The sequence below is a fragment of the Dendrobium catenatum genome, unplaced genomic scaffold, assembly GCF_001605985.2.
Source record: "Dendrobium catenatum unplaced genomic scaffold, ASM160598v2 fragScaff_scaffold_202, whole genome shotgun sequence".
Classification (NCBI taxonomy): Eukaryota; Viridiplantae; Streptophyta; class Magnoliopsida; order Asparagales; family Orchidaceae; genus Dendrobium; species Dendrobium catenatum.
In genome coordinates, this window is record NW_021318664.1 from 21,063 (window position 1) to 47,201 (window position 26,139).

A 26,139-nucleotide genomic window follows, 5' to 3' on the forward strand; every position below is an offset into this window, starting at 1 on the left:
TGAGAATCAGCCAAACCAAAAGAAGGAAACCAACGACCGGAATAACATAACAAACCTACAAGAAAGAATACTCGAACATGAAACAAATGAGAAATGGAAAAAATATCGAACATGCCCGCACAACAAGACAACCAAGCACAAACGAACACCAAACCAAAACAAGACTAGCCAAGAACCACTAGTAAAAAAAAACTCCACCCAACAAAACAACTAACTGCAAGGCAAAACACCCCCAACCAGAAACACCAATAGCTTAAAAGGAACCAACCAGTAGTGTTAGAAAAGAAACAGGAAACCCCCCAATGACAGACAAACCCAACCCAAAAAAAAAAACACAAGGAACCAACAGCAAAACGACCACCCGGATCAGACAAACGCTACAACAAAATGACAAATACAAAGCATTAGGAGGAAGCTTTAGATCTAGAAGATCTACCAATCAAGCACTTGAAGTTTTGATCCTTCATTTTATTTTTACTTTTCTTTTTCTTTTTCTTATCAATAGTAGATGAGAAACCATACACTATTAGCAATAACTACATTCAAATCATTATCATCATGATAATTATAACAGGAACATATCAATGATACCCTCCCCAACCATCATGTTCATATATGACGGATCAATGCTCAACAAGTCAGAATGCTCATTAGAATTCCTGACATAAAAAATCATATGCTTGTTGTTTACCCTTTCACAAAGCCAACAAAGCATCATCAGATAATGGAGAACAGGAAAAATTAATAAGAAGAACCTTATTAGAAACATCTGTAAAAATAAGATAATACACATGGTCTGAATAATTTCTCTTCTAACCCATTAAATTATACCCATCAACTTCCTCACCCGAGAGACAAACCACAATATCCATAACAAGAGGATGAGAAAATTCAATGCCATAGTTATAAATAATAGGAATTAATATAGGAGAAACAATCATAGTGTTAAGGTAACGGACAGACTCTAGTGTCCAGAACCTTCTTCTGTGTAACCATTCTTTATTCAGGTCTATATATAGACATGTACTGCTGTAATAATACACAATAATACAATATACTTTCTATTCCTTTCTCGCCTCTGTTCTGTTCCTCTCGCACTTCCAATGATCTCACATGGTATCAGAGCTAAAAATCTCTCAAAGCGCTTCTTGATGCTTCATGGCGGAGGAGGACTCAGCAGGCTCACGCCAAAACGTCTCGACGATCTCCAACAGAGAGACAGATCTTCTCATCCCTCCTCATCTCAAGTTCTTGATCTCAAACATCAAGAATCTTGTTCCCACTTCTCTTACAACCGAAAATTACTCAATCTGGAGGCTCCACCTATTCCAGCATTTCTCTACAAATGGCTACGATGAGCATCTCACTAGTCATGTCGTTTGCCCGCCGGAGACGGACGAGCTCAAGCGAATTCGCTGGACTCTGATCGATCGCAATCTCGTCTCAGCGTTGCTTTCCACAATCTCCTCATCACTACTTCCATATGTGATCTCTCTCCGCACCGCTCACGACGTCTGGGCAACACTCGAACGTCGACTTCAACCCACAAACTGATCTCGAGTAATACAACTCAAGAACGAGCTTCATCAAGTGCAAATGCGTGATCGGACAATGCACTAGTATCTGGACCAATTCAAGAAGATCGTGGACAACATAGCAGCGGCTGGATCCACCGTTGACACCGAGGATATAGTTCTTTATATCCTCAACAGACTGTAACCGCGTATAACCCATTCAAAATGGCAGTCCGAACCTCTCTGCATCCTATAAATCTTGATGATCTATATTCGCTGTTAAGCAGCGAAGACAAAAACATGCAACATCAATTGGCTCAAGAAACCATGCATTCCGATTCCATGGCACTCTTCACTAATCGCAACACGAACTACAGATCGAAATCCACCAAATTTTGCGGCAGATCAAACGCTCGCCCTTCGCCTGCAGATCCCGCTCGTCAGTCAACATCCGACGCTCAGGTGCCAACAAGAAACCAATCCCAGAGACCTCAATGCCAAATCTACGGGAAGATGGGTCACTCCGCGATAAACTTTTGGCATTGTTGTAATCTCAGCTATGCACCACCCACCAACTCGCGGACACTTACGGCACAACAACAGTACGCCGCAACAAACGACTGGATCATAGATTCGGGAGCATCCTCTCACCTCACAGTGGATGTAAATAACCTGCAACAATCTACACCGTACAATGGTTTAAACTCAATCTCCATTGCAAATGGGAGCAATCTGTCGATTGAGAACTTGAGCCAGGGACTTCTTCCCCTACCCGAGCCCAACAGTAAGCTAAATCTAAAAAATATTTTACATGTTCCTTCAATTTCTCATAACCTTCTATCCATTTCAAGATTAACGTCTGATAACAATATTTCCATATCATTCACCGCTCACGAGTTTGTTATTAAGAATCTTCAGGACAATCAGGTGCTTCTCCGGGGACCAATTCGCAATGGTCTGTACCACATCAAGGTTCCTACCAACCGTGACGAAACAGCTCTTCACTCGGTCTGAGCCTCCAAGATCCCCTGGCACGCGCGTCTCGGCCACCCTCAAGATCGCAAGCTTTAGAATCTTGCCAAACAAATACCAAAAATTTCTTAGATTTTACTACTAATGTCTGCATTTCATGTAACGTTTTTACGAGTCATAAACAAGTCTTTACTCGTAGTTCTTCCGTTTGTAATAAATCGTTTCAGCTCGTCCACTCGGACGTCTTGGGACCGTCTCCTTCCCTTTCTTTTAATGGGTTTCGCTTTTACGTCATTTTTTTCAATGATTTCACGAGATTTACATGGTTGTATCTACTGCAAACCAAGGCCGAAGTCTTTACCAAATTTCAGCACTTTTGTGCTCTCATTAACAACAAATTTAATACCAAAATTCAAACTCTGCGTACAGACGGAGGGGGGAATTCAATAGCCATGCCTTCCGCAATTTTCTGGCTCAACAGGGCATCACCCACAAAACAAGTTTCCCACACACACCAGAACAGAACGGAACCGCCGAGAGAAAGCATAGGCATCTCATCGAGTTAACTCATATACACTACTACACACGGCAAACCTTCCGAACTCCTTCTGGGCAGAAGCAGTATCTACGGCAAACTACCTCATAAACAGGATGGCCTCATCTGTCATTAAAGAAAAAACTCCCTACGCTCAGTTACACGGTACTTCATCATCCTACAATCACCTAAGAACATTCAGATGCCTATGTTTCCCTTGGACAAAACCATACGCGGCCACCAAACTATCCCCCAGATCTCAGAAATGCATATTCCTCGGATACTCAACTCAGCACAAAGGCTATCGTTGCTTCGACATGGCTCACAACCTGCTGTACATTTCTCAGCACGTGGTATTTCATGAAAACATATTTCCCTACGCTAATCCTACATTGCCTCTCACATATAATCCAACACCTACGAACTACTCTCCGCTTCTGCTGGTTCCCCCATCCATACTAACTTTCAACAACGTTCCATCCACGGGAAACACAAATTCAAATCCTCACACTCGCCCGCTCAACACTCCAGCTTCTCAAGCCTCCAGCTCGACAATCCCAATCGAACCATCACCGGCTGACTCAACCCAACGCGGCTCACCTCCGGCTCCTCCTTCTCGACATCATATGTATACAAGACTACGATCGAGCATCTCTAAGCCAAAGAAAATGTTCACACTATCCGCACATCCCTCCGAACATTCCACCCCATCATCCTAAATTGAAGCAGTTAAACACGCGCACTGGCACTCAGCGATGTCCTCAGAATTTCTTGCACTTCAAACCAACGGCACCTGGACTCTAGTACCACCTCCGACCGACAAGCCAGTACTAGGCAGCAAATGGACCTTTAAGAAGAAACTGAACACCGACGGCAACGTACTCACATACAAAGCACGGCTCGTGGCACAAGGCTGTTCGCAAGAATTCGGCATCAACTTTACCGAGAATTTTAGTCCAGTCGCAAAATTGGTAACCATCAGAATGCTCCTCACCGTAGCTTTAACTCAAGACTAGCCAATAAAATAGCTAGACGTTTCAAACACCTTTCTTCACGGCGACCTGGACGACGAAGTGTACATGAAACAACCCAAAGGCTTCAAGTACACCATCCACCCGAAGCACGTCTGCAAACTTCAGAAATCAATCTATGGGCTCAAACAGTCTCCGAGACAATGGTTCCAAAAGCTCAGGAACTTCTTACAGACTTTGGGATTTCACTTTAGCTCGACGGATCCGTCCCTTCTAACCTTCAACAAGAACGGAACAAAACTATTCATTCTCATCTACGTAGACGACATCCTGATAACCGGAAACAACACAATCAAATTAGACGAAACACTCCAACGTCTTCGATCGGAATTTAGCCTCAAACAACTCGGGGACATCTCCTTATACCTAGGAATTCAGGTTATTAAAACTCCCTCGGGCTATTTTCTATCTCAATCACATTACGCACAGAATCTCCTCTCCATAGCAGGTTTTGTGGACTGCAAGCCATCACCGTCTCCCGCTCCGCCCCATCCACCAAAGCACACTGATGATCAACCATTCTCAGATCCCCAACTGTTTCGCAAATTAGCTGGATTCCTTCAATATTTGTCAATTACACGGCCAGACATTGCATTTGCCACAAACACCATCTGCCAACAAATGCATGCTCATCGCAACAGCGATCACATGGCACTCAAACGGCTGCTAAGGTATCTTAAAGGCATGCTGTCTTTCATTCTTCCAATCATCCTAGGTACACTACAACTCTGATGCTACACGGACGCCGACTGGGCTCCCGACATCACCGATAGGAAATCAATTTCGGGATTCTGCACGTTCCTAGGACCAAACTTAATCTCATGGTCGGTCAAAAAGCAGAACACAGTGGCCAAATCATCAACAGAGGCTGAATATAGATTTCTATCTGTGGCAACATCGGACGTTCTATGGATCCGTCGCCTAGCCACCGATTTCGGCATTCCTCAGACAGCACCGACAACTATACATTGTGACAACATCTCCGCAATCGCGCTTGAAAATAATCCCATCTTTCATGCACGGACCAAACACATAGAGATCGATCACCATTTTATACTTGGACACAGTCAACAAGCCCACATACGCATAGCTCACATATGCTCAAATGATCAAATAGCTTATATCCTCACCAAAATGCTCCCAATCAACTAAGATCCAAATTGACCATTCGACTACCGAAAGATCAATTTGAGGGGGAGTGTTAAGGTAACGGACAGACTCTAGTGTCTGGAACCTTCTTCTGTGTAACCATTCTTTATTCAGGTATATATATAGACATGTACTGCAGTAATAATACACAATAATACAATATACTTTCTATTCCTTTCTCGTCTCTGCTCTGTTCCTCTCGCACTTCCTGTGATCTCACACATAGCATATATATCATCCACAATGTTCACACCAATAATAGAAATAACCGGAGGTGAAGCATGAACCAATGGATCAAAACCATATTTTTTCTTATAAAAAATAGTCACCAGTTTGGGATAAACTGCCTCTTCCTTTTCTAAATGTGGATGAAGAATAGAGTATTCTATTTTTAATGACCTAGAGATTGCATTGCAATGATCACAAAAACAAGGAAAATCTTCCATCATAATATTTTGAATATACTCAAGCATTTCAGGCCCAATCCACACATTATCAGGATATCTTTTAGTGATATCCAATTCAACTAAAATTGGAGCGACAGTGGGATACAAGCTTATGAAAGTTTTATTATTAGTTTGCATGAGACGACCAAATAATGAATCCATCCTATGCAAGATACAGGGGAAAATAAATGTGGTCACATAATAGAAAATTAAACCCAAATATGTATGATGGGGTATTTCTCAGAGATATTGAAAGTAGGAGAAAATTTAATCAATTTCATAAAGCAATTGTTAACAAAGCACGAGCGATGGGAAAAAGACTCTACAGTAATCCATGTCATTGGTAAGTTTTATCAAAAACATGTATTGGATCTAAAAGAGTAATCGAACAATCAACGATAAGTTTTAGGTTAAAGAAAAATTTTTTAATCGAGTCCAAAGAAGGTCTACAGTTAGGAAATTTACTAACTAAAGAAATTTTAAATGGAGCTACAAAGGATAAAATCTCATCTTCAGATATCCAGAGTGATGAAAACCCCTATAAGGTAGTGGATTTAAGATTCCATAATGAAACCAACGAGGAGATTGATAGGGCATCAACAAATGATCTAGAGCTAGTATTATCATTGAGGAAGACAAGATCCTTTAAGCACACTTGATTAACTGTCATTTAATCAAATCAAAGATGGAATGATCAAGGGAAAGGAAACAACGACAACATAAAAAAAATAATACAAAGAAATGGAAGATATATAAAGGAAGGAAGCTAGGACTTACCTGGTCACGGTTCCTAATGGCGAAGATATTCACTCTAATGAGAAGAGGAGGCTAGGGTGAAGCCCTAGCAGAGCGTGTTCAAAAACTACAATTTTATGTTTGTTTATAGATGCTCAAAGTTTAAATAGAGAGTGAAGAGATCATTTGAAGAGGAGATTTGGAGGTTATGAATTTTGAGGGATTATTTCCATTAGATGAAGGAATATATATTTTCTCTACTCTAATTTTCTCATATCATTTACTTGTTTAAAATTGTTTATATATATGACTCAATTACGTGCATATTTTATGTCTAGGAGGATAGATATATGAATACAAAATCATGACCTCTCTTCCCTATCACTAGGGTTTCACCTCTAAGCGGCGCTCACTGCAGGAAAAACGTCGATTACCGGCGGTTCTGACCGGCGGTTAATGGACTACCGGTTTCAATGATGGTTTCGCCGGCGGTGAAACCGCCGGCTATTACCGGCGAGCTAACCGGTGGTTTTGTTACGTTAAGCCGCCGGTACTAGCGACGGTCACGTAACCGCCGGCAAAACCGCCTGACGTCAATATACCCGGCGGTTTAACGACGGATTGGATCATCGTTGATAAGTAATTATATTACCGGGGGTCCTGACCACCGGAATACCGCCGGTAAATGCCCTAAAACGAACAGACCCGCACCTCACATTTCATTTCTATTCTTTCCTTCTCTCTCTCGCTTCGGTCGCTCTGTCGTCGCCTCTGCCCGCCTCTCGCTCGATCGAGCTCTGTTTGTTGCCGCCGACGAAGTAACTCCGACCGCCGACCCCACATCGGTCGCCTCTCGCTCGGTCAACCTCTGCTATCTCTTGCTGCCGTCGATCTCACTCCGGATCTCACACCGCATGCCCTAGGTTTCGTGTGAGTTGAAGAAAAATCAGGAATTTAAGGTAATCTTTAACGTTTTTCTTTGATTATTTGTTCTCACTAGACATTTGCAAGAGTTTTTAATATATTGTATAATTTAGGTAGTAATTTAGACATATGCAATAGGTAATGTTTTAATCATTTGAGTATATCTAAATTTCTATTTATTAAGTATTAATTTAGTAATGATAGATCTAATTTGTTGATTGTGACTTTGGGTTAGAGCAAGATAGCAAGAGAGAGATTGAGAGAGAGAAAAGAGAGGGAGAGGGAGAGATAAAAGAGAGGGAGAGATAAAAGAGAGAGAGAGGGAGAGAGAGAGAACAAGAGAGATAGATAGATAGAGAGATATAGAGCGAGAGCTAGAAAGAGGGAGAGAGATATAAAGAGAGAAAGAGAACAAGCAAGTGTTAGAGAGAGTAAGAGAGGGAGAGTGAGTGAGAGAGAGAGAGAGAGAGAGAGAGAGAGAGAGAGAGAGAAAAGAGAGGGACAGGGAGAGAGAAAAGAGAGGGAGAGTGAAAAGAGAGTGAGAGGGAGAGAGAGAGAGAACAAGAGAGAGAGAGAGAGAGCGATAGATAGAGAGAAATCAAGAGCAATAACTAGAAAGAGGGAGAGTGAGAGAGCGAAAGAGAGAGAGGGAGAGTGAGAGAGAGAGAGAAAAAAGAGAGAGAGAGAGAGAGAGAGAGAGAGAGAGAGAGAGAGAGAGAGAGAGAGAAAGAGAGCGAAAAGGGAGAGATAGGGAAAAGAGAGAGGTAGAGTGAAAAGAGAGAGAGAGAGAGAAACGAAAATATATGTGAAAAGTTTGGAGTAGCTCCTGTGGTACATAAGATTAGAGAGAGTTGCCTTATTTGATTTAGTCGCATAATTGTTAGATTTGATACATACTAAGAAAGTTATAGGCATCAAAATGAACTTTTCTTTAGATATAAATTAGTTTAATTTCATGTAGTTGATAGTTGATGTAGATGATTAGTTTGTGTTGATTTGATACATGCCATGTGGTGGGATAAAGAATTGATATTGTTGTTGTTATTGATAGTTGATGTAGATGATTAGTTTGGTCCGCTTGTAGCCCTATGGGATCACACATAAGATAGATGCGTGAATAAAGCTTAAGAATTATACATCAAGAAAAGCTTAAGAATATCATACATCTAGAACACACATTAGAAGTCTTTCAGTAGAGGTCGGGGTGTGAATATTTTATGCCCACAAGTTCCAATCTTATACAATATCTTTAATTTTCATCCTCGTATGAAGTTGTAGTCACAAGCTATTATATAGCAACTTTTTTGGGTTAATACCCTTTGCTCTGGAGATCGATTTCATTAAAAATTAAACTATGAGTAAATCCACTCATCCACCTAAACTATAACACGTTTGCACATGCATGTATTCTAATAAATTTTTTCATAACTATGTAGGGTGACGTTTGCTTCAACGTCCAAATGACTATCCAAGAAGAGAGATATTGGATGTATAACAGATTGTTACCGGGTAGAAAATGATTGACAGTTTAATTTATAGAGGGAGTTGAAACTTTCATTCAAGTTGCATCTCAAATATCATCCTTTCAGTTTGATAAAATGTTTAGATGTTCATGTTCAAAGCATAAAAATCTAGCATTCCTCAAGCCCGATGATGTGAAGCTTGATTTATATCGTAGGGGATTTCTTCCAAACTACTGGATTTGGACATCACATGGAGAGTACGAGCCACACAGAGATGCTCATGCCGGTTCATCTATAGCTTATGAAACATTTGATGAAGATCAAATGAGTAGATCCTATGAAGACCTTATTTTTTATATAGCAGGTCATAATTTAAGGTCTAGTATTGAAGAGCCACCAAATGCAGAAATATAAAAATTATTTGAGTTATTACGTTCAGCTCAAAAGCCAATTTGGGATGGTTGCAGTACACATTCGAAATTATCCATTGCAGTGAGGATGCTAATTATTAAAACTGAGTATAATATTCTCCATGAGTGTTTTAATAACTTTATTGGTCTTATGAAGGAAACTAATCCAGCTCGCAATTTAATTCCCTCAGACTTGTACCAAACAAAGAAATTAGTATCCAAGCTGGGTCTCACTGCTATAAAAATTGATTGTTATATCAATGGATGTATGTTATACTATAAGGATGATGCAGCAGAAGTTATTTATCGCATCTGTAATGCTCCTCGGTTTAAGCCAAACTCGGGAAAACAACGTCGTCCAAAGAAAGATGTGTCATATTCCTGTTTATTTTATTTACCAATCATTCCAAGACTTCAGCGACTCTATGCATCAATGAGTTCAGCAGGCCATATAAGATGGCATAAGGAGAAAATAGCAAAAAGTGATGTTCTTTCTCATCCATTAGATGTTAAAGCGTTGAAACATTTTGATCGAGTGCATGCTTCATTTGCTGCTGAACCCCGCAACATAAGATTGGGATTATGTACTGATGATTTTACTCCCTATAGTCAAACAGCTACATCGTACTCTTGCTGACCAGTTATATTAACACCATACAACCTTCCACCATAGATATATATGACTACTCCGTTCATATTCTTAACTCTGATTATACCTAGACCACATAATCCAAAAGCAAAAATTGATATCTTTTTACAACCATTAATTGATGACCTCAAATTATTATGGGAAGAAGGAGTGCTCACATATGACATATCAACAAAATAAAATTTTCTCCTTCGAGCTGCTATGCTATGGACCATCGGTGATTTTTCAGCTTATGGTATGTTGTCAGGTTAGAGCACAGCAGGAAAATTAGCATGTCCTTACTTCATGGAGAACAGTAAAGCTTTCACATTAAAATATGGAGGGAAAAATACTTGGTTTGATTGTCATCGTATGTTTCTACATGCTAATCATTAGTTTCGAAGAAATAAGGAAGCATTTGTTAAAAATAGAATTAAGCGGTCACCTCCTCCACCCAGATTAAGTGGTGATGATGTACTACAGAGACTTTCCAACATTCCAACAATTATTGATTTTCCAATGCTATCAGAGTCTAAATTTACGGGTTATGGTGTTGAAAATAATTTGATAAAAAAAGTATTTTCTGGACATTACCTGATTGGAGAACTAATTTGATAAGGCATAATTTGGATGTTATGCACATTGAGAAGAACTTTCTGGACAATATTTTTAATATAATTATGGATGTTAAAGGTAAGAGTAAAGATAATGTCAAAGCAAGAATGGACATTAAAGAGTTTTGCTGGCAAAAAAATCTGGAGTTAGTAACAACAATTGACGGTAAACTAATAAAGCTCAAAGCTCCATACTCTTTCACGTTAGAGCAAAAAAGATCGATATGTCAGTGGTTTAAAGGTTTAAAGATGCCTGATGGCTATGGATCAAATATAAGCCGATATGTTGACTTGAAATCTGCAAAATTATTTGAACTCAAAAGTCATGATTGTCACATAATTATAGAGGTTCTTCTTCCGATCATAGTCTGTATGTTACCCGATTACATATCAAATCCGTTAACTGAGCTTAGCATTTTCTTCAAAGATTTATATTCATCTAAACTAAGCGAAGATGCTTTACGGATGTACGAGGATAACATACCAATCATCCTCTGCAAGTTAGAGAAGATATTTACCCCGGGTTGAAGAGGGCATTTGGGATGATTTTTGTTATTGCCTAAATATTTACATAAAGAATTTAGGTGGTTGCCTGAGCACAGCACGAGGATCAGAATAAATTTTGAGAGGAGAGGAGCGACCCGTCTCAGGGACATGTTCACAGACATTAAAAAGTCTAGGCAGCGTCCTAATTGGATTGGAGAGGGCGTTTGGGCTGATTTGAGTAGTGCTTGGGCGACCCCTGAGTTTGTAAAAATGAGAGAGTAGATTAAACAGAACAGAGCCTCTGATTGTGGAGGTTTAGGAAGCTCTCTTCATACTGGTGGATTGGTACCTCATACGGAACATAGGCGGCGACTGGTAAGAGTTTTAAATTAGTTTATTAAATATATTTATGTTATTATAACTATTTCTTAAATTTTTAGAAAGAGTCCCTTGGTCGAGAGCCAACACCACTAGAGTTGCAAACAAGAACTCATCAACAACAAGCTGATCATCAGTGGGTTGATGAAAAGACTAAGAAGGCTCATGTGAGTAATTGTTTTTGGAAATTTGGTATAAAAATTTATTTTAATAAAACTAATTGTAATATCAAATTACAATTTATTTTTATGGTTGTATTCTCGCAGGATGATTTTATACGAGCTCGAGAAAGCCTTCATTCCACTGGCAATGGGTCATCTTCAGGATCAGCCCACACTTCTGAGTATCAAACTTGGTCTGATGTTATTGGTGGAAGACAAAAGGGGAGGATATATGGCTTGGGTTCACAGGGCTATGCGTATGAGGGCAGTTCATCCACCTCAGCATTTTATGATCCAAGTACTGGAGTTGAAGAAATTGTGAGTTAGAGGATTGCAGCATTGACCAGAGAGATTGAAGAAATGAGAAGGGTTCAAAGTGAAATGCAAGCAGAGCTGCAATCCTACAGAGTTAAAAATCAGAGGAAGCAAGAAGAAGAGCAGCGACGAACATCTCAAGACTGCGAGGATACATATGAGGAGTAGAACTTGTGACTTATGTTTATTGTGAATTTGTGAAATTTTGAACTTGTGAACTTATGTTTTATGTTTGAACATATTAATTTTGTTTATATATAATGTTTGGTTTGGTTGTGCTTATGTATATTATTGTGAATATAGCGGCGTATTGCCCAAATCTTGTAGATTGAATATAGCGGTGTGTTTCTCAAATCTTGTTATATATTGTTTTCTGTGCAGGTTTTAGAATCTAGGGTAAACCTCCCTCATATAGAGGGGATGCTGTCAATTTTTTTTGCAGGTGCTACAGGTTTTCAGCGGCCAACCGGAGGCTTAGCCGCCGAAAATGACGATACAAGACGGATTTTCACAAGTCGCCGGTAATTTCTTCAAACCGCTGGTATTTATACCGGCAGTTTCCGACGAAGCCCGCGCGGTTCCATTAAAAGCCCAGCGGTCTAGACCACCGTTATGACCATCAGTTATGACCGCCGGCAACCGCCGGTGTTGTACCTGTTGAGTCTAGTAATTAGGTTGTTAAGCCTAAGTAAATGTCCCACGGCTACCAAGAGGGGGGTGAATTGGTAGTTTTTAAAAATTTTAAACCCTCTTAATAATAAAGTTGAACCGAAATAAAATTTTCTTTTAAAGTTTGTAGAAAAATGTTTTTCAACCACAGAGTTGTTTAAACTGAAATTTAAAGTGCGGAAACGTAAAAGCTATAAAGTAAATGACACCAGATTTATAGTGGTTCAGTCTATAACCAGACCTACATCCACTCCTCAGAGGCACCCTCTGAGTATTGCACTAATACCAATAGTGACTCTCCTTTTGCACCCACAGCAAGGCGGAGAAACCTTTACAACACACTCTTTTCACCACCCCCCGGTGCGGCAGAGAACCGTCCGTCCTTTCACACCCTCCAAGTGTAGGCAGAGAACCTTCGTCCTTTCACACCCTCCAAGTGTAGGCAGAGAACCTTCGTCCTTTCACACCCTCCAAGTGTAGGCAGAGAACCTTCGTCCTTTCACACTCTCCTAGTGTGGGCAGAGAACCCTTCGTCCTTTCACACTCTCCAAGTGTCGGCAGAGAACCGGACCTTCTTGAATGATCTTCTCACAAGAATCTAGAAGGAAGAAAGAAAAAGAGTGAAGAAATCCAATTTCACAAGTAGAGACTCTTACCTTAGCAATCCAAGTGAAGCCTTCTCGCTCCAGTGATAGGAATGATTGGATTGTCTATCATTCTAAGAAAATTTATAGCTTGGGGGGTCTTGTGGTGACTTCACTGACGGTTTGATGGAAGAAAATGATCTAAATGTGGCTCGGGTGATGAATGAAGGCTTTTTGGTGAGTTTTATTAAGAAAGAAATAAATATAAATATAAGAATTACAAATTCATGTATTCTACGAGCAAATCCATTAGATCCAATGAAAAATAACTTCGGTTTGGGGCAATTTTCTTGGTGTTCGGTCTATTCTGTTTCCTACTTTTGTTTGTATTATTCGGAGTTTAATTTCAACATTTGTCGTCATGTTCTGTTCATTCTATGGTTATTTCTTGATGTGGTCTTGTTTTATGGTTATAAGGCTTATATTGGTGTTTAGGATCATTGGATTTTTCTAATTGGTCATTGTCCTACTGTGGGTTGTTTCTTTGTCTTTGTTTGATTTGGATCTTTTCTTGTGGGCTTCTTAACGTTTTACAAATTTGTTCAACACTCATATTGTTGATCATGGTGGGAGCTACTACTAACTGTCTGGATGTCTTGCTTGGGTTGTAGTTTTGTTGGTCAGCTCGTCTTGTTGGCATTGGCTTCTTCGTGGTAGCCTCTCTTGGTTAGTTTTCTTAGTGTTATGGATTTTTTTTATTGCCTTTCTTTTCTTCTAATTTTTTATTCTGATAGATTAAATAAAAGGCTCATAGGTTTTGCTTTAATGATATTTTTAGAGGAGTTTTGATTCATTAAGGACCTGTAACCTTTTAATTATATTAATATGTAGGCCTCTTTTAGTAGGTTTTATCATAAATAAATAAAAAATCTTATGAGGTCATAATTATACAATTGGTATTATGTGTACCATCATTCTTATTTTAAAAATAAATAAATTTAAGATAATAAACTCATCCCCAGGCATCATGAAAATTCTAACAATTATCAAGTATAATGTTCATGAAAAATCTTAGAATATGATAAAATTTGCTGCAAGATAATATAAATCCAGACACATAAATATGACATAATATAATTACCTAGTTTTATTTACATCAATATGATAATAGTTGAGCTCATTCGTGGGTATAATAACTAAGTCAAATTGTAGCTTGCAATAATGTTTGATCTACCATTCGTGGAAGCTTTTGTAGCTACAAAATCGACTCGATTGCATTTTGTAGTGTCATTAGCTGCTTGATTGTATATCACCAAGATAAGTAGTGATGTATGGGATACATTTATCAAGTGGATTGTGATTTGCTTGACTGATTGGAATTCAAAAAATTAGTAATGCCACTAAGGTTTTATTTAGGATAACTTTTTTACTGTTTTCTAAAGTAGCGTTATAGTATATAAATCTACTAAAGTCAATAAAAAGTGGCGTTTAAAAGTTGTCCCAAATGAAACCTCAATGAGACTTCAATGCCTTTGTGGTTATTGTGTTTATAGGATTGTGTGAGAGTGAATTTATGACCAACAAATATTTTGATGACATAAATTATATGAGAAGAGAAATATTAGAAGTGCTGCAGACAATAAATTTTAAGGAGATTTACATACATACCACTTAATACTATTCTATTTACATATTTAACACCTAAAACTTTAATATTTTTCCCATAGTTCATTTTCATACCAAATATGAGTGGTCGAAATGAAATATATGAGTGGTAGGAAAGAAATATAAGTGGTATATTTGATATTAAAATAATATAGGTTGTTATGCATATAATATTAAAGTTTTAGGTGTTAGATATGTAAATGCTTTATAATCTATAAATCTACTGAAGTCAACGAAAAAGTGGTGTTTAAAAGTTGTCCCAAATGAAACCTCAATGAGACTTCAATGCCTTTGTGGTTATTGTGTTTATATGATTGTGTGAGAGTGAATTTATGGCCAACAAATATTTTGATGACATAAATTATATGAGAAGAGAAATATTAGAAGTGCTGCATAAAATAAATTTTATGATAAATAAGCTTTGATAATTATTCAGCTGAATATAATCAAATTTAAGCTCTTCTATTTCTCTTTATCTCGTTGAGCGCATGAGCTAATAAAGTTGTTTTGATTTCGCTTATTTTAGTCAATGAATAAACAGCATGCGAACTGTTCACACAAAAAGATCTTGGTTTGACTCGGTTAATTGAACCGAAATTCAGTCGTCAGACCGGCCGGGCGAACACGAGATCAACTAAGTGCAGATTTTGATCTGACGGTCACCGCATTCGTAGGCCCGCATACATACCATGCAAGATTTCACGTGACTTTTTGCCACAGAGGTGGGGATCACGATAAGCTGTGGGAGCTGTGACCTGTCTCCGATTTCTCTTTCCTTTTTTTTTTTTTTTAATAGTAGCTTGTCTGCATGCAGCAAGAATATGCTTAATTTCTTGAACTGTTAAAAAAAAAAAAAAGTAAAGAGGAAGCTTTGGCTTGGCGTCAGTCCTTATTATTCTGCAAGTCTAGCTTTGCAACGAAGAATTTTGCGAATCTGTACTACTAAATGGAATGAATTGAATGTTCTCGCGCACATTCTCATTAAACATTTCTAGTTTTTTCTTAATAAATTGTTCTTTTGTTTGTTTTCCTTCTTGTAATGTTTCGTGTGTCCTATCTTCTAAAAGAAAGGGATTTGAGTTTAGATTTAACATCTTAATTTGCACTGTGATGTACAAAATCAACTATCAAAATACACAGTGATTTGATTAGGCGGGCTCAATTAAGTTTTAATGTAGATTTTTAAGCTTATTTTACATCTCTAAACCCATTTAAATTGCGACCAGTAATGGTTGCAAATTGATCAATGGAAGCCCTACTTCCAGCTACTTCTGGTCTTGTTTAGGACCGGTTGTGCAACCTGCAATGAGCAATTTTGACACCATATTAGGGACGAGAGCGCAGGTCACAAAATAATCTGTGACTAGTTTTTAGACAAATTTGAGATTTGGAGGAGAGATGTTTATCTATATTGAGAAGGAAAAATGGTCAGATTGTTAACAATGATGCAGTAAGAAAAATGCAATAACCTGTAAGATATCTTTTATTCCGAATTAAAGTGATTTATGCTGCTAAAATATGTATATCCAATTGATTTTTCAGCCTACCACCATTCGCTGTATATCTAAAAGATAAAAATGGCCATCCTTTTCTTCTCATTTTTTGCATTCATTAAATGTTTGTTGGGAGCTTTGGCTATCATCAAAAAGATCTTAAGTTCGAATTTTAGGTATGTAGTATTTATAAGTTTGCCATTTATTTTGTTAAAATCTTTAGAGAGACCTACACGTTAATTAATTAAAATTTTACATATCCTTAAATAATTGTGTAAAATTGTCTTAATTTATCTAAATGTCTATATATTTATATATATATTAAATAACGGTAAAAGAAGGTGTTTAATTGGCTTCCAAAGAGAGTTTTATTGAAGGAAATTTATCCGTTGATAGTTATATAATTTTATTGAGTAGAAGCCTCGTCATCAAACCACTTAACTAGTTTGATAGTTAATTTTGTGGATTGCAGTGCAAGGGTGTGAACTCTAAACTCATTCCTATTCATTTAAAGATACGACACACGAAAACTTACAAAGATGAAAACAAACAAAAGAATAATTTATTAAGGAAAAAGCTAGAAATGTTTGATGAGAAGGCGTGCAAGGACTTTCAATGCTTTCCGTTAGTATTAAATATCACGAATCGTAAGCAAAACTCTTTGTTGCAAAGGTAGAAATACAAAACAATAGTATTATTTTATTGAAGATATCTGATAAAAATCTCTAATTGCTACTATTTTGTAAACTTTGACTGCATATATGACATAGAAAAATAACAAAAAAAAAAAACTCTTGTTGATGAAAAAAAGAGAAGAGAATGCTCTTTCAGACATTAAAAATACTCAACCAAGTTGTTCAAAAACTCCTTCAAACGTCAAAACAACGAACTAATCAAAGAGTGCTCGCACAGTTTAGCTAGCGCACTTGTGAACCATGGATCCATCGCATAGAAAACCTGGCAAAATTTGTGCTTGGGAATGAAGATAATTGTGAGCGATCGAGCAAATTTATAAGATATATGGAAGATGATTGTAGATGAAGATGATCCAAGGAAAGCCACAAGCACCAAAAAAGTTTTTGAAGTGGTTCGTCGTGTAGTATACGTAAGACATTGAACTTCTTATAAATCTCACTCTAATGCTATATTTAACAAGGTAGAATCGCAACAGTATTGAATGCTATATTTATAAAATATTGCATATATATATATGAAGCATAGAAAAGAATAATAAACAAAAATATAATAAATGAAACAATTTTATTAAGAGAATATATCATAATAATATTACTGTATATTTCAATTATAAATATTTGATATATATTTTAATATTTATTAGATAAATTTAATTTATGATATATGATATTTTTTTAATGACATAATACTTTAAGAGTTGTAAGATACATTTGCTCAAGTATAGTATCTTATTTGATTTTTAACATAGAGAATTAAAAATATTCACAATATTTTATTTTGTTACCATATAAGTGATTGCTTGTAGAAGAAAACATGATATAGAAAACGAGTTCATCATTAGTTTACTTATTTTGTTTGTGTAAAAATAAGGTCACTAAATATTTTTTAAATGTTTGTAGATTAATTAATAGTTTAATTTCTTATTACATTTAGATGGATGAGAATATATTGTTAATTTGATTATTTATTTGTCTGAAAACATTTTATATCTCTTAAATTGAAATATATTGTCATTGTAATACAAAATAAATTATTTTTAATTCTGAAGATTTTAATCAAACTAGTTTTCAATTCGAGTTTTTTATTACAAAGACAGATTTGGTTCATCGCTGATTATCATCCAATCCAAATTGGATGATCATAATTAACTGCACTTGTAAATCATTAGATAACAATTCTGAGTTTAGTAACAAAATTATGAGCATTCAAATAAATTGAATGGTTAAAAAAGGAAATTATTGCGCATCCAATAATATTTTGGAAAATATTATAAACCATTTTACAAATTAGAAGAATAGTTCGTGCAGTAAAAGTAAATTTTGCTAAGAATGTATGGATGAAAGCTGCTTTTACATTTTCTGAATTAGCATAATTCTCTTCTTAAAGAGAAGAAAGTGAGAGAAATGGAGAGATAAAAGGCTTTGTCCGGACTTGGAATGTAAGGAGATGCGAAATAAGAGAAGGAGCTAGGTGGGAGAGGGTAAGGCCTACAGGTCGGTGGACCCGATCCTTCCCCGCAAAGCGACATCAGTTTGCCTGCTTAACACTACCATAGTCCCCTCTCTCACCTTTCTTCCTCTCTCTCCTTTCTTGCTCTCTCTATGTGATTTCATATAAATTTTTCTGTATGAGTTTATTTGTGGTTCAGACAAGGCTCCCTTGGCTGCCTGCGCTGCAATCCCTATGGAGATGAGTAGAAGAAGATTATAATTAAGAGGAAGGACGAGAAAGCTTTGGAAGAGAGCAAGGAAGGGAACGAGAGCATTAGTAATAGGTTTGTGATTTTCTATTCTTTTCTTATCTTGTTTTCTTCTCCCCTTCTATCTTACCAACTCTCTCTCTCTCTCTCTCTCTCTCTCTCTCTCTCTCTCTCTCTCTCTCTCGCTTTTCTTTCCTTCAACTTGTTGATCAGTGCAGATGTTTATTTAAATTTCCATTTATACTTTGTTGTTTTGTCGAACATCGTCTCCAAACAAGCTGTTGTTTGTAGGTTTTTGGATCTTTCTCCTTCAACCTCTCTATCTTCTTCTATTTCCCTTATTTCGTGTTTTCCTTGTTCATGACTTCCAGATTTATCGAAGATCTGACAATCATGGCGTCAGAAAGAAGAAAAAGAAGCGAGTAAGAAAAAAGCAAGAGAAAAAATTTTTTTTTTTTTTTTTTCAAGGGGAAGATGGCGGCGGCTTCATCTTCAACTTCCTTCTTCGGTATAATAAATGAAGACCACCTTAACCAGTTAAAGCATCATCCACCACTGCCTTCCCAGCATCATGCGCCGGCAACAGCCGGGCAACAGCTTCCTTCTTCAGCTACCACCAATCCACCTAAAAAGAAGAGAAATCTCCCAGGAAACCCAAGCAAGTATCCACACATGCATGACAAAAAAAAATTTTCCTATTCTTCAATTTTCTCCTCCTAATATCATGATATTAATCAGATCCGGATGCGGAGGTAATCGCTCTATCACCAAAAACCCTTATGGCCACAAACAGATTCATCTGTGAAGTATGCAACAAAGGGTTTCAGCGAGAGCAAAACCTTCAGCTCCATCGTAGAGGTCATAATCTGCCATGGAAGCTGAAGCAAAAGAGCAGTAAGGAAGTTAGACGAAGAGTCTACCTTTGCCCTGAGCCCAGCTGCGTTCACCATGACCCTTCGCGAGCTCTCGGTGATCTCACGGGCATTAAGAAACACTTCAGCAGAAAACATGGTGAGAAGAAGTGGAAGTGCGATAAGTGTTCAAAGCGCTATGCTGTTCAATCGGATTGGAAGGCGCATTCAAAGACTTGTGGAACTAGAGAGTACCGTTGTGACTGTGGAACCCTCTTCTCAAGGTGCTCCTTTTCCTCCTCTTCTTCTTATAAATCAAAGATGCATGCACATTAATTATCTACTCAAATGTTAAAATTTTAGGATCTTAGTAAAATCTTCAGGGTCTTTCCAAATTAAGAGAGAGAGAGAGAGACAGACATTGGGAAAAAAATAAATTTTCTGTTCAGAGACAGTGCTGGGCTCTCTCTGTCTCTGCCATTCTCTCTCTCTCTCTTTGTGGTTTGGTTCACGTGTTTCCATATAAGCAAGTGGTATGAAAAACTAGTTTGGAACTTAGGGTTGGGAAATTGCAAGGAGATTCCCTTGCCCGTCCACACTTTCTTTCTCTATGATAAATTATAATTTTATAGATTTTATCAAGATGAGAATAGGAAAGGATAAGGGTTGAAGAATTTTGACATTTGAATGGGAGAAACAATTTTGTTGAACAATCTAAAAATTAATATTTAACATTTTTTTAATATTAAATTTTAATAATAGGTTAAATATAAGAGTAATATACTATAAGATATTATTAAAAAAATGATCCAAAAACATTTTTTTTATTCTATATTTCATTGAGATGAATTTAAAAATTGTGTTCTCATAACGTGTAGGAAGTATTTCTCTTATTAGGTAGGAAAGATTACGGTTTATTTATTTATTTTTTTGTTGAATTTCCGTTTTTAAATTTTATATATTGTGTATTAATATGTTTTATATTATTTTTTGTAAATATTTATGTAGCATAATAACAGCTAGATAACAATTAGGGCAGATATACATTATCATCATAGGAAAATCACGAGCTAATTAAATACGCTAAGATTTTGTTTGAGACAGATTTTGATCATTATTTTCTTTTATTCTTTTGAAATAATTTTGTATCTGAAAATTATTTTAGAAAATCATAAGAAAAATTTCTCATATAAAACCATAATAATGAAATAAATTGTGAATTTTTTTTTCATTTGGCTTGATATATATGATTTTATTTTCCATTTTTCATGTTAAAAACGTGCATTACATAAAGCCTAATACTATGTCCTAGGCAGAAATTGTCTCGAGTACTGCAAGCTTAAGCATTTTTTTTTCCCACCATATAATTTCGATGAATTATGAAGAGAAAATGGGTATTTTGTTGTGAATAATTTTGGTAAGAAAATTCATATTCATCATAAATTTATTTTAAGATGATTTAAATCTATAGCTAATTAAGTAACTCTTATATTTTATTTGTGTTAAATTAATTCTAATAGTAGAAATTTTATTTCACTAAATTGAATTAGTATATTTTAAATAAATTTTTATTAATAGCAAGAGGGTCTTTTAGCAGTTTTCAAGTTTTATGCACAAAATCTCTTTTGAATTAATTAAGAGCCAGTTCTTGAAATTGTTTCTTGCTTGAAATGGAGAGACTCCTTTTCAAATTTAAGGCTAATATCCCCCAACATTCTCTTATCATTAAGTGCTTCTTGGTGAAATACACTGCCTAGATTTCCTCCTATTTCGCTTTTTATTGCTCTTAGTTCAACGAAAACGCCAGCTTTCCAGATTCTAACTTTCTATTCTGAGAACGCTCAGCAAGATATTTTTGTTAGTTCTTCACTTCCACTTTGTTTGAGACAGCTTTTGATCACTCTTTTTTGCATAATAGAATTCTATTTCTATAGCTATAATGACCTTGTAGTTGTTTGTTTAGTACAGCATTTTCATAATTTTATATTTCAAATAGCTGTCAAATTATTCTTTGATTATTATTTTTTATGAGAAATTTTGTGATAAGAAGTAGCTTTTTATAATCACGTTTATTGGAATGTGATAGTTATAATCATACTGAAATTTTTTTATAATATTCATAATTGCTTTTAAGAAAATCACTTTCCTAACTTACAACAGCTCTTCAACTACATTTACAAACAACCGCAATTGCTTCAAATGGATTACTTAATTTGATCCATCCTACAAAACAACCTGTTCTCATTGTCTAAACACAAATTTGATATAGACTTCATTTGTGACAGCATTTTTGCTACTTTAAAAAACAATAAAAAACTGTCCCAAATGAAGTCATACTCAAATGGAATTCGATCCCAAATACCAAAATTATTATCCATTAAGCTATAAGATTTGAAAAATAAAATGCAATATACATTTTTAATATTGAATGTAAACAGTATTTTCTGATTTGTAAAATAACATCCAAAAGTTATTTTTAATCCCATGAGTCTTTGTGTAATCTCTGAATTACATCATATTTAATTAATTCATTGGTATTTTTATTTGCAATGCCATTTAGATAACTGACGGTATGTGCAACTGGAGTTTTCAGCATTGCTTTCTTTTCATTTGTGAACTAATTTGCTGTTAATTCTTAAAATATATGCTAAGAGTGTTCAAACATTGATGCAAAGCTTTATTAAGTTTTATACAAATTGAAATATATATAATTAATCAGAGCAGATTTTCATTAACTCCTTCATGAAATTCTTCTATCCATATATGTTGTACATAATTCTTTCAATGCAGGCGTGACAGCTTCATCACCCACAGGGCATTCTGCGACGCCTTAGCACAGGAAAGCTCAAGGCTTCCCACCATAGGCTCCCATTTCTACAGAAGCAATAATAATAACAACAACTTTGCCCTCGGCCACCACCTTTCCTCTCTACATTATCAAAACCAAAACCATCAGATATCACCAGACCTTCTTCGGCTCGGCGGCACGGCCGCTGCCTCCTGTCAAACCTTCTCCGCCGGACCACAGTATATCGACCATCTCCACCCACCTCCCCCTCCTTCCAACTCCTTCTTTCTAACGGGCGACGATTCACTCCAAAGCAAGGCTTCCTTCCAGGGCTTGATGCACCTTCCTGATCTCCAACCCAACCTCGGTTTCTTCTCCGTTAATAACAATCAAAGTGCTCATTTAATGGAAAATGAACAAGTCATCAACAATAGTGGAAATCTGATGAATGATCAAATGCACGCTCTATTGAACAATGCAGTTCTTCCTCACATGTCGGCAACGGCTCTACTTCAGAAGGCAGCGGAGATGGGAGCGACTTCAAGCCTAGGAGAGCAGAGCTTGAGGTCTCAGGTGGAGAATCATGAGAAACAGCTAATGGATATTATGAACTCCTTTGCTAATGGAAATTCGGGGGTATTTGGAGGGGGTGGGGAGGAGGATGAAGAAGTTAAGTTTGGAGAGTTCGATAATGCAGGTTTGTGTAACATGGAGGAAGGAAGGTATCAAAATAATGGGTTAACAAGAGACTTTCTCGGAGTTGGAAGCATGTTGAGAAGCATGGGAGGGGGGATGGCTTTGGATAATGGCGAGGTTAATAAGTCTCTAAGTTCCAACCGGTTGTTTCACACTGGTTCTTTTGCTTCGGGAAGAAGAGAAATTGAAGAGGAGAAGATGAGACAGAATGGAGGGAATGAATTTAGGTGAGTTTATATAAATATGTTTCTGGTTCATGAGGTAGGTGTGGCTGAGAAGGAAACCAAGTAATTAATGAAAATTGTACTGTGCTTTAAAGTTTTTATTGTTGTTTTAGGAACTTGATGGTTGAAATGTTTTATAGAGGGTCAAATCTCTCCTACTTTAATTTTCTATTTACTTTGTCAATTACAGGCAGAGTTGAATATATATATGGCTACATTTATGTCCTACTTTAAATGTTTGCAGGAGGTTGGAAGTTTTATTTAATAAATTTTTATGGGGTTCTAAAGGTGATAATAAGGCTATAATTTGGGGGTCTTGACATAAATGTTCTGGTAAATTGGATGAAGGGAAGTTAGGTTTCAAAAATTTTAATGATATGGTGGCGACTTTTTCTTATAAACTGTGGTATTCTTTTAGATCTAAAGAAGAGTTTATGGGCGAAGTTTTTACATTTTAAGTATTGTGTTGGCAAGCATCCGCTTAATTGTTCTTTTAAACAAGGGGACTCTTTCAATTGGAAAAGATTATGTAAAATCAAATGGGAGGCTGAAAATTTTATTCAATGGGGGTTGGGAGCTGGTGATATTTACTTTTGGCAAGACAAATGGTTGGGTAATTATTCCATTGATAATTTGTTAAATACTCGTTCTATTTCGAAGTGTAAGGTGAAGGACTTTCTTGTTCATGACGGTTGGAACATTGATTTATTAGAGCACACGGTTCCTCACTTTATTCTTAATCTTATTTGTAAAATTCCTATTAACTTGGAGGTTGAAGATTGCATTATGTTTAATTGTTCTAATGATGGTAATTTTAACTCTAAACTGCTTTAGCATGCCATTAAACCTCAATTACCTAGCAACCCGTTATTTACTGCTTTTTGGAACCTTAGCATTCCTCCTACCTATTCATTTCTTATATGGAGGATTTTAAATAAGTATGTTCCTGTGGATTCTACTCTTATTAGAAAAGGCTTTTTCATTGTTTCTAAATGCCAACGTTGTTGTCATATTGAAAATATTAATCATGTTTTTTACCAAGGGCCTATTGCTTCGATGGCCGACGTTTTTAAAATTTGGTTTATATCTACTAAAGGTCACATTCGTAATATTATTCTGGTATTAATTTGTTGGTTTATTTGGAGTAGCAGGAATGATTCTAAGAATGAGAACATCAATATGAAAGCCAATCTTATTATTTATAAAGTGAAGTTTAAGGTGACTCAACTTTTTGCTGCTAATTTGTTATCCCCTAATTCTTTTAATGGCTATCACAACCTCGCCAGTGAGTTTGGAATTACTTTAATTCCTTTCTCTAAGCATTTCTGCGAGAGGGTTATTTATTGGAAGAAGCCGTATAGGGGTTGGTTTAAACTTAATACTGGCGGTTCTAAAAATAGTAATGTTGCGGGTTGTGGTGGCATTATTCGTGATTTTGAGGGGAAGGTTATTGTTGCTTTTGCGGGCCCTTCGAATGGTAATTATGCTCATCTTCCTGAGTTAGATAGTTTATGTTATGGGGTCCAATTAGCAATATCTTGTGGTATTTCTAATCTATGGATTGAGATTGATGCTCTGCTTATTATTCATTATATCAATGGCAACTCTATTTCTAGTCTGGATAGCTTTTATATTATCAGGAATATTAAGCAGGTTCTCGCCCGTATTCAGTTTAAAATGACTCATATTTTCAGGGAGGGGAATGCTGTTGCGGACTCCTTAGCTAAATTGGGTTGTTCTCTCACCCAGTTTATTGATTATGATTATAGAACTATTTCCAAAGAGACTAAAGGGTTAGTCATGCTTGATGGTGTGGCTCTTCCCTATATTCATAAGCATTAATTTGTCTGCGGCTTTTTTTTGTTCTCCTTATCTTCTCTTTTCTGCTTGGTATTCATGTTTTTTGTCATTTGGTTCTGAGTTTATTTGGGGGTTCTGCTCGATTTTTATGTTGGCCTTGTTCTTTCAGGTATGTCTGTGCTCTGTGGCATCTGGAGGCTTATAATTGCAATCTATTTATCTCTTTTGGCCAGTTGTTTGATTAGGCTAATATTTTAAATGCTTTGTTTAATTTGGATACTACTTGGGTTTTTTATTCCTAGTTTGTATTACAATTATGTTATCATTGTTTCAAGGTTAACGGCTGGAGCAATTTTTATTTTAGTAGCTTTTACCGGATTGTTGATATTAATATTGATATTTGGCCTTACTTGCATTTTGTGACTTTTGACTAGGAGTATTGTTGGAATCCTTATTATGGGACAAAACTGATTATTGTCTACTATTTCTTGGTGAGGGATACTGTTAGCAACTGGGTTAGCTTGTTTCAGGTTGTCAGGAATTATATTTTGTTAATTTTTAAAGATCACCTGGAGCATAATGTTGGCTATAATTTTTAAAGATCACTACTTTTGATAATATCCAATTTCATTTTTTGAAAGTAAGCATGGCTACTTTATTCAATTCGTATACTATAGGATGTGGAACTTATTATAGGTTGGTTATACACCTCCCCATATATAATAACTATCATATTTTTTTAGATTTGTCTTGATTTAATTATGATTTATTAAATTTTTTATTTTTTTGGATAAAACCAACATGGAGGCCTACGATCTAAATTAGAAAGGATAACAAGTCATTAATGAACCATAAGCTCTATAAAAATACAAACCTATGAACCAATAATTTAATATATTAAAAGAAATAAGCTAAAATAAATGAAGGCAACAAAAACATGAAGCATTATAAGAACCAGCCTTATCAAGCAATTTCTTTTTATTGACAGAAGAGGAACAAAAGAAAAAAAAAGGAAAATAAAGCAAAAGGCAATTTCCTATTTTTTTTGTATTTTTGTATTTCTTTTTATTCTTCCTTGAAGCATTATAAGAACCAGCCTTATCAAGTTTCACTACATCCAAACAAACACCTTCCAAAGAATCATAAAAGCTACCATCATTCACTTCCTCAGCAATATTATTAGGAACAACAACTCTAACACCTGATAAATCAA

At 36.3% G+C, this 26,139-nt stretch overlaps 1 protein-coding gene across 1 annotated transcript; it reads left to right on the forward strand.

Annotated features, from left to right (window-relative positions):
- Positions 1-18,335: 18,335 nt before the first annotated feature.
- On the forward strand, positions 18,336-23,354 carry LOC110116008 (protein indeterminate-domain 5, chloroplastic). Its single transcript, XM_020849436.2, has 4 exons — positions 18,336-18,642; positions 18,939-19,225; positions 19,306-19,702; positions 22,209-23,354. Exons 2-4 carry the CDS (start codon positions 19,042-19,044, stop codon positions 23,131-23,133), a joined length of 1,506 nt encoding a protein of 501 aa, XP_020705095.1. The 5' UTR covers positions 18,336-18,642; positions 18,939-19,041; the 3' UTR covers positions 23,134-23,354.
- The last annotated feature ends 2,785 nt before the right edge of the window (positions 23,355-26,139 follow it).